We start from the raw sequence: 10,600 nt of genomic DNA on the forward strand, positions 1-10,600 counted from the left end.
ATAAATGCTTTGTCTGTGCTATGTGGTTAACATCACAAGACTAAGCACATGGGGTAACCAGGACTGATTCTCAGACTGTGAAGCCGCACCAACAATTGTAATCATTAAACATCACCCCAAATATCCTGGGAGCAGTGTTCATTTGTTTTGCAAATATAACAGCAGTCAAGAGTAGGGCAATCACTAAATAGATTATAATGTAAGCTGGAATCAGAACCATTATCCATAAAACCCAAAGCATATTACATCTCAGTTATCTACTCCTCGTAAAATCAACCTTAATGGCTCTGACTTGGTGGAAACACGAAAGAGGCAAATTTACTGTTTGGATAAAAAATTATGCGAGTAGAGTTAAAACAGCAAAAGAGTGGAGTGACTGACTGGAGTGACTCACACTTACCATCAGAGAATTGGAAGTAGCTTATCCCAAACTTGCATTTGGCAGCAGTAGCCTCAATGGTGATTACAGAGCGGGCTTAAGGTGCAATAAAGCAGGTGTTGATTCATGTGGAATACCTGCAGTGAGTCATACAACTCAGATCAGCATTAACCTGTTTGTGTTGTGAGAGTACAGGCTCAACAAATCGGCAGAAAACCACTTTTTACAGTTAGCTATTGGCCTAGCTTCGCTATGTACAGGAACCTGGTTCTATTTTGGGTTCCGCATTTCTGATAGATAGGACAGGGAATGTTCTTGTTGAATCCTAAGCATAGGACCAACACATATATGTGTCCTCAGCAGTGAAGACAACTTCTTTGTAGCCAGACTCTGCTGCATGGAGAGCATGTAACAGCATGCGAGTGTCAGCTTCTTCCTGGGAAGATTTGAGCTCTGTTTACCTCCTCCATTAGTTCTTTGTTGAGTTTGAAGCAGAGTTCATCACATGACATTGAACGCCTTGTTCTGGCGTTTTTCTCTGTGTTTGGGTTCCTTCCATTCATCTACCAATAATTTGATTAGACTTGCTTTGATGGAGGAACTGCAGAGCAGTTTCCTCCATTGTTAGATGTTAGATGTTGTAGACATCATAGACAACATCAATGAGTTGTTTCTTGGCTCCATCATGGAGGACCTTGGCTGGGGCTGATTCTGCCAGCTGTGTGAAAGTCTTGTAATCCCCTTTCATCTGCTACACCAAGCTCATCCCATGGATGATGGTTGTTGATGGTTCTGGGATAACGTCTACAGGGGCAACGCTTTTCTCCAGCTCTCTCACTACAGCAGCTCTACCAAAATTATATAACTGTCAAGATGATATTAGCACATATGCGATTTGGGGAAAATTCGCTAAAGCTCTGATCAGTGAAAACTGTAATATAGCCCAAAAATATGAAAAGCTGCTTTTGTGCAAGGGTTATCATATATTAATATTATATCAGTCCTACAAACAACTTAGTATAGGTAAAGTGTTGCCCCCTCAGATGGTACTAATATGTTGTCTGGCCCATGGACTAAGTGTCCAAACAAAACCTGCTGTTTATTTGTAGTTTATTTGCAGCTATTTCTGGGCAAAAAGAAAAGAAAGACATCAATCCAACATCAGCAAGTCAAAAAAATTCAGGCTGTAACATATAGGACCAGGGGTCCACCACAGAATGATCCTTCCAGATCCACATACGTCCTTCTCCCCTTTAAATACTCTTGTCTTTTTACCTCAATTGACCCTTCCGCAAACTCCGCCCCCCTTAGCAACGTTTGGTATATCAGTCAAGCATTCACGTTTCCCAGGTTCTCAGCATTGGTATGAATGGGGTGGCAACATGTTTTCAACCGTGTCAATTTCAGCTCTACCCAAATAAATCATAAGCATTTTTTGGAAAAACAGCAAGATCTCAGATCGAAGCAGGCAAAAGGGTCTGCAATATGCTTATATAGGCTACAACCACGACATTACATGCCGTGTTTGTAGACAGACAAATGCTAAGGCTAACAGGTTCATTCCAGCTATGTTTATTTGTTCTATTATCTACACCAGGGGTGCCCAAATTCTTTCTTGTCAGGGGCCAAATATTAATCGGAGTGGAGGGCCGCGGGCCAAAACCAGAGTTTCATGTTAGGTCATGTCCCATTATATTGAAATGTAGTGCATATGTGTACCCAATTAACATTACCATTAATATACTTACCTGCAAGGCTGATAAACATGATTGCAGGCAACAAGAGTGACTACTGATGTTTCGATGGAAATACTCCCATTATTTTTATTTGTATCCGTCAAAAGAGAAAGATATAACAGTTACGTGTAAGCTGTGCCGTGGAAACAAGCGCCATGACAGCACTTGACTCCAAAGGCTACCTCCACAAACATTTGTTAAGCCAACACGAACAGGTGAAACTTGTAGCAAGAGAGCATCATGCCTTGACCTCAACTGAAGGACAGACTGCCCCAACTCAGATAGAGAGAGAGAGAGAGCTTGCACATTGACTACTGGTTGATTTCATATTTCATTTCAACATTCTTTACACATAAGTAAGGTACTTATAGTTGGCAGTTGCTAAACTCGTGTTGACATGATGAATTTGAACACATGAATATGAACTTGTTCTACCTTTTCCCATTATACATGTAAATTGAGAGGACTATAACATCAGCTAGATAACTAGCTATCATTTCATGCAAACGGAGCTCTTCCATATTGTTTAAGGTTAAGGTAAAAGCTAGCTAGTTAGCTAGCATAGCAACAAGATAACCATATGGATCTGTATTGACAAAAGGTCAATAGTGCCCCCCTTGATCCATCTGAAACAATGTTAAAACTGTGGCCAAGCAGTGAACTGCAACCAGTCTTAGTTAAATATGACGTTGAAACAGAGACCCTGTTAAAATGGGTTAAAATGCTGTCTAACAAATGACGTTCTAACTATAATTCTGACCGGAGAGCGGGCCAAAATAAATCCAGCCCCAAATTGGGCAGCCCTGATCTACACAGTCGCCGCTACGCAAACATGTAAGGTGGTCAAACTGAATCGTATTTTAAGGTTCATGGATCTACTGACGCACGCAGTCTAACACACGTATACCACTGGACTATAACATAGGAAGTTTAGAATTTACAATCAATCTGGTATTTAACCAGAATACTGAAGTCCTTTTCATACAATACAAAAGTTTAACAAGTCTCAAACACCTTTGTTGAAAAGCGTCCTATGATATGATTAAGCTTCCGATGATGATATGATCTTGGAGTATGGCTGAGTGATGTGTATTGCTGTCATGGCTCATATGCAAGGCTATAGATCATATACAGTCTTGTGTAGAGATGAGTTGGGGATGACCCCCAACACCTCTTTATCTGCAGACATGCCCAGTCCGATTGCTAAACGACTCCTCTACCTCCTGAACCACAAGCTTGAGCTTTGAATTCAGCTCATCTGAACATCTAAGGCAATTACATTAGATGTTCAGATGTGCTGAATTCAAAGCTCAAGCTTGTGGTTCAGGAGGTAGAGTCGTTTAGCAATCGGAAGGTTGCTAGTTTGATTTCGATTCCTTCTCCCTAAATGTCAAAGTGTCCTTGAGCAGGACGCTGAACCCCCAACTACTCCCGATGAGCAGGTTGGCAACTTAGACTGTATTCTCTGCCATTGGTGTTTTGAATGGCGAGATGTTTGAGGCATCCATGTTTAAAGCAATTTGAGTTAAAAAGCACAATATGAATGCAGTCCATTTACCAATTACATCTACGTATATTCAGAAATATTGCACATGAAATATGACTTTTCCCTCATCCAGGTATTATTGCATTCAGACATCACCATGGGTACACCAAAGGGCAAAGAGAGGGAGCCATTCATCCTGGAAGTTGATGACAGGACTGACGAAGAGTGTGCACAGAGCAAAGAACTGGAAACAAAGGATCACTGGGCATCTGCTCTTCGACTGGGTCCAACTGAAAAAGACAGAAGCCCTATGGACTCTGAATATCAAGAGGACGTAGGAGAGACCACTCCGCAGATCAAAATCAACAGGAATTTCATCAAGTGAGTTTGTCATAATTCATAATAATCACTACACTTTGTATACAAATTGTAATTAAATAATTGAATGTATTTATAAGCACACAATTTTCATTTCATTGACATATTTACAACATCTCTGTGTCTTGGTTAACTGTCCTAAAGTTGGTATTAATGCTTAACAAAATCTCAAGTCAAGTATGAATGACCTTGACATTTTTGAGTTTGAAATGATACATTTTATTGTCTATTGGACTCAAACATTGCCACCCTCATAAAGTGTCCACAACCTTTTCTGTTCCAAACAATTAAAAAAATATATATATTTTTATATATAAAAAAGTGTAAACTATTATTTTGTATTATGGCTCACCTATATGTAGTGACACCTTATATGTTTGGAATATGAAGTTACATATTTATAACAAGTCCTATGGAACCCTGAATTCTATGGTCCCAGAATGCTGTCAAAGCTATGTTTTTCACATATAATCTTCTCTAATGCAGGGGTATCAGAGGAATAACAGGTGAAGCTGCTCAAGACAAAGACAAATTCGACATTAAAAGGCTCTTCACAGCAGTGTCAAGTGGAGAGGTTGCCCAGCTAGAGGGACTGGAGCAGTATCTGCGTCGCGCTATGAAATACCTGACTGACTCTGCCTGTAAGGGGGAAGATGACTCTCACAATGTAGAAAGATATAAGCATTTAACTATTTCTATTCATGAATCCCCCCGCTCAAAAATGTTAATGTAAAATATTGCCTCACTCCTTGTGTGATAAGAAATCAAGTATGTATAATAATTTGAGGTGTCATATCAATTAAGCAACTGCAATTCTACAGAAGTCCATATTAGAACATTCTGTCTTTTTTTGTAAATTCGATTAAATCGGTCATTATTAGTATTAAGCTCAACCGATTAAAAATGTAATCAGTTTAGTATTTGTGCTTTGCATCTTGGTATTTTTTAAACAGTAATTTGATTAGACGAGTAAGAGTACTATCCAAGTGTATTAGGTTATATGGCAAACTCAATGCTTGGGCCTGCCTTAAGAAATCCATCAGGTCACAATCACATTTATTTTTATCAGAACAATAATATGCTTTATCAAAGAATTTGCAGCTTCTCACATTTAAATCACGAGGAACCCTCAAGGATCCATCTGACATTTAATCACACGGGGAACAATAACAGGAAAAAAGCTTTAGAAAACACCATCAGGTTACAGAAACATCCACTCTCCTAACTTGTGGACGATCGTATCCTGTTTACAGTTTCAGTGTTGTGTGATATAGGCCTATGTCTTTATTTGTTTCAGGCCTTGACAGACGCTGTACCCACCTTATGATTCAAAGACTTGTTCAGATACTTATCAAAGTAATATTATACTGTTATGTAAATACATAATCCTCAGATTTCAAGTGTTAAACATAACCTTTCTATCTTTGTGCAGATCAGTCCAAGGGCAAGTCAGCTTTGCTCAAAGCTCTCCTAAACCTAAGAGATGGCAGAAATGACACTGTTAAAGTGCTCCTTGACATCACTGAGAAGATGGGTGATTTGAAGAAATTTGTCAATGCGGCATATACTGATGTTTATTACAAAGGTGAGTGTTCGGTATATTGTTAAAACCTGGATGTTGTTATATGCAGACAGATATTCTGATATTCAGATTGTTCTTCTTCTCTGTAGGCCAGACGGCCCTTCATGTAGCCATTGAGAGAAGGAGTAAATACTTTGTTGAGCTTCTGGTTGAGAAAGGTGCTGATGTCCACGCCAAGGCCTGTGGGAAGTTCTTTCAGCAGCATGATGGACCCTGCTTCTATTTCGGTGAGATACCAAATGAGTCAGACCTTGATGCTAATGTTAATTTAACCTTGTATTAGTAACTAAACAAAAGCATCAGTGATGTAGTGGTCCCTGGAGAAGTGGGAATACTCTTATTTTTTTTTTATCAGCCCATACAGCACAGGATAAACGCCCTGTTTTGAGAAATTAGAAATTTGAAAAATAAGTGGGTATACTCTGTATACCTGCGTATACCCTGGACTACACCACTGAAAAGCATGTTTTGTCTGTTTACAGGCGAGCTACCACTTTCGCTGGCAGCCTGCACCAACCAGAGAGACATAGTTGACTTCCTGTTGGAAAACCAGTACCAGAATGCAGATGTGCGGGAGGCAGACTCACAGGGTAACATGGTTCTCCATGCTCTGGTCCTGGTAGCAGATAACAGTCTGGAGAACACAGAGTTCATTATAAAGATGTATGACCACATCTTGGCCAAAGCGGCTCAGCTTTACCCGAAAGTCAAGCTGGAGGAGATTGAGAACAACCAACGCCTCACACCAATTAAACTCGCAGCCAAAAGAGGCAAGATTGAGGTGAGATTATATTTGATTATATTAGATAACATTATTTCTGGCATGTGTAAGGCTGTATTATTTTTGATACTATGTGATTTGTTTCTCCTAAGCTCATTGCATAATTACATTTTTACTCCTTGTTTATGTGTTTTTCTGAAGCTGTTTAAACACATGTTACATCGAGAGTTCCAGGATAAAGAGACCAGACATCTTTCCAGGAAGTTCACGGAGTGGGCCTATGGGCCTGTCTATTCCTCATTGTACGACCTTTCATCACTGGACACCTGTGAGAAAAAATCTGTCCTGGAGATAGTCGTTTACGGAACTGAAATCCCAGTAAGCCATTAGCGTTTGTGCAGGTTTTGTATCATTACGATTGGATATATAAATATCATATTGGTTTACAAATGTTCAAATTAATGATTTATTTGGCAGTGTAGGCAGTTTAAGCCTGGTACCTTACAGTATACAATATATATATTTATATTTATAATACAGTATATAAAACACTGTACCATATTTTAGTGAAATAAGATTAGTGAGTTAATCAAGGTATCAAGAGTCTGTTTTTTACAGTAATACACTAAAACCTTATTTAGTGTATCAAAGTCATCAGTTTAGTGTGGAAGTGTGGCCAAATAATGAGTGGTACTAAAAATGTATCATCCACACTAATGATGTGATAATGAAAGACATCACTCCATATAGATATGATAGACTCCAGCTTGTGGCAGTACTGAGGTAGGAATTGATATGATAGCCTCCAGCTTGTGGCAGTACTGAGGTAAGAATTGATATGATAGACTCCAGCTTGTGGCAGTACTGAGGTAGGAATTGATATGATAGACTCCAGCTTGTGGCAGTACTGAGGTAGGCTAAACTGTTATTTCAGAATCGTCTGGAGATGCTTCAGGTGGAACCACTCAATCAGCTGCTGGAGGAGAAGTGGAAGAGATTTGGTTATCCAATATTTTTCTTCAATTTTGTAGTTTATGTGATGTACCTCTCCGTATTCTCCACTGTGGCCTATTTCAGGAAAGACGGATCAGCTGGTCTGGTCAGTCATTCACTTAAGTTGTTTTTACCAAATTTTTTCCAATGATTGATTGCTCTGTGATTGCATTTGGTTTGATCTGCCCCACTGCATTCATTCCTCACAGCCACCATATGCTTTGGAGTATACGATAGAGGATTACTTTCTCCTGGCAGGGCAACTCATACTTCTCTTGGCTTCTCTTTACTTCTTCTTAAAAGGGGTATGTATCACTGTTAGAATGGAAACCATTGCTATAGAATTATTTTTTTTTTGGGGGGGGGGGGGGTCATTCTGTAGGACAGAAATGAGCTACTAATACTGACTAATACTGTTCTCTCTCAAGTTTTCGGATTTCAGAAGGAAACGTCCAAAACTGGGAACTTTGTTAATAGATGGCTTCTGTGAACTCCTTTTGTAAGTCACATGAAAAAAAATCCTTACTTTGTGTGCTTTACAATCAAAAATAGATTTACAATCAAAAATGTCTTTTTGATCTTATTTTCTGTGTCCCGGGCCCTAGTTTCTTCCAGGGAGTTCTCTTCCTGGCGTCTGTGTTACTGTACTTTTGTGGCAGGATGGAGTACCTTGGGTTCATGGTATTCTGTCTGGCTCTCAGCTGGATGAACCTACTCTACTTCTCCAGAGGATCCAAAAACATGGGCATCTACAGCGTCATGATACAGAAGGTGTCTGCCATATGCTGCGCTGCCCACCTTTGGATGCCATTTGTTGTGATCTCCTGACAGCCTGAAGTTCTTCGTAGATAATCACACATATTATTTTGTTATTCTAGATGATTCTTGGAGACATTTTACGTTTTCTTTTTGTTTACATGGTTTTCCTCTTTGGATTTTCATCAGGTACATGGATTCCCTCCTAAATACTGATAAATAGTTGTTTGGAAATATAATATAAGTAGATAATTATTTGAAATGTAAACATGTAAACATACAATACATATCAAATAACATGACTGTTAGAGAGTTAATCCAAAGCTAATATCATCTCTGAATGCTGTTTCAAAGGCCATAGGCACCTATTGTATAAACCATCTTCATTTTTTTCATTGTCTTTTAGCGGTAGTCACTCTGCTGGATGAACCAGAGCCAAACAGCAAAAATGCACGTTTATTTGATAAAGATTCGAACAAATGCATAAAGCCAACTTACAAGAACTTCTACTTCACTACTCTGGAGCTGTTCAAGTTCACCATAGGCATGGGGGACCTGGAGTTCACTGAGCAGTACCGCTACAAGGAGGTGTTCTATGTGCTTCTCATCTCCTACATCGTCCTCACCTACATTCTGCTCCTCAACATGCTCATCGCCCTCATGAACAAAACTGTGGAGAAGATCTCAGAGGAGAGCACCAGCATCTGGAGACTACAGGTATAGTGACTGAATGTACACGGCTGCTTTTCTGGTAGACCACCCAAGGGGAGATCATTGAGCATGGTCTTTCATGTTTGTACCTATATTTTCATACGTTTCCAGCGAGCCATTACCATCCTAGATACAGAAAGACGTCTACCACAGTGTTTGAAGCGCAGACTTCGTTCTGGAGTAGAGAAAAACCTGGGCAAGGGGGATGGAGAGGACCTTCGCTGGTGCTTCAGGTGACACATACTGCACTTCAGTGCTTTCTAAAGTGTGGGGCATGGCGGGGCTGGGTGGCCCCCCCAGGTGGGGGCTCGGTAACAGCAAATGGCAGTACTCTTACTGCTTAGTAGCTGGTAACTAACCTATAGTTTATTGCCGACTTTGTACTTATATTACACAGCCAATCATAAAACCACATTTGATCCAGCCAGATTTGATCTGTTATAAACAAGAGCACTTATCAAATAAAATAAAAAATGTTGATAAAATATCCAGGTTTAACTAATGGATGTAATGTTATTGAAAATGTACAACGGTTCATATGTAGAAACAATGTCAATAATTGGAACTTATTGACTGGAGTCGCTAACAATGGCTAATTTGGAGCGTGTGTTGTTTGTTGTTTTCAGAGTGGAGGAGGTCAACTGGAACAAATGGAACACCTGCCTGGGCATTATCCATGAGGATCCTGGGAGCCAAGACTTCAAGATACCAACGACTCCTCCTAGCAGACCAGGGAGGGGTAATGTAGCGATCATGCTCATATCAAACACCCAGTAGAAATGAATTGACAGTGTGCAAAGTTTTCAATAATCTAGTAGCCGTGACTGATGATATCAGGGTTGTCCTTGGCTATTTTACATTTACCTTTGTGGAAGATTTGCTATAGCTCCAAGTTTAAATGTGACAATTGCCATATTTTGAGTGGCAGATCTACATAACTTTATTTTCCTAATCTTTTAACACTAAAACAGAACATGACATCTTATCCTGCCCACTTGCTATTTAAGATTTTACTGCAGTTTCTAAAATGCCACTGTAGTGATGCAGATTGCCAGTTGTTTTCTCTGTTTAGTTGTTTAAATACATAGAGTTGAGGTTTTCCTTTACAAGGCAGAGGATGTGGTAGATAACACAACTTGTTGTGATAATAATAAATGCATAACTATGCAACAATTTCCCCCTTTTGAGGTATGTTTTTATAAGCAACTGCTTTTGATATCTTCGAAATCATCTCAATAGTATGTCATGTGAGAAAAAGATGAATACACCTGCTGTTCCCTGTAGCTGTCGAGGCTGTGCATGTTCTATGGTCCGGGACAAAACACCCTGCCAACTTTTTTGGCAACAATATTGCCAAAAGGCTCCATTTGGCATGTTGGCTGGCCATAATCAATGCCAACTGGGCTGTTTTACATACCTTTTATTTAGCTCGCTAGTTTTAGACCAAAATATTTGAACAGGTACGACACATGACTTAGTATAAACAGGATGTGTATTAATAGATGTTTTATTTTAACAGGAAGAAGCTGGCGAGGGTTCGTGAGGGATTTTACTCGCCGTCAGCCCCAAGGCCGTCAGCCCAAAGGCCAACAGCAAGGACAAGGAGAAGAGATGAGCCTTCGATCAGTCAGCAACATATGATCAGATAACACCTCTCAGCAGTTCTAAATGTCACTATTTATCAAAGACAACTTTGAAATAGAATAGTCAGAACCAGGATAAGCACATAAGGTCCATAGACAGGTAAGCTATGGCGAGGTCCATCTATAGAGGCTATAATTACGAGAGCTTCGGTCAACATGATTGAAATAATCTTTCTCGATAGACTTTTTCCTGAGGGCTCTGGTTCTCAACCTAA

General features: G+C 39.7%; 1 protein-coding gene across 1 annotated transcript; it reads left to right on the forward strand.

Annotated features, from left to right (window-relative positions):
• Positions 1-3,758: 3,758 nt before the first annotated feature.
• Positions 3,759-9,519, forward strand: trpv1 (transient receptor potential cation channel, subfamily V, member 1; the record flags this gene model as incomplete). The annotated part of the gene is made up of 14 exons (XM_080832277.1): positions 3,759-3,982; positions 4,466-4,620; positions 5,412-5,564; positions 5,651-5,788; positions 6,044-6,342; positions 6,484-6,660; positions 7,217-7,381; positions 7,485-7,580; positions 7,704-7,774; positions 7,881-8,046; positions 8,154-8,220; positions 8,438-8,748; positions 8,854-8,975; positions 9,369-9,519. 14 exons carry the CDS (start codon positions 3,759-3,761, stop codon positions 9,517-9,519), a joined length of 2,295 nt encoding a protein of 764 aa, XP_080688403.1.
• Between the last annotated feature and the right edge of the window lie 1,081 nt (positions 9,520-10,600).

This window comes from Sprattus sprattus (assembly GCF_963457725.1).
Source record: "Sprattus sprattus genome assembly, chromosome: 1".
Taxonomy (NCBI): Eukaryota; Metazoa; Chordata; class Actinopteri; order Clupeiformes; family Clupeidae; genus Sprattus; species Sprattus sprattus.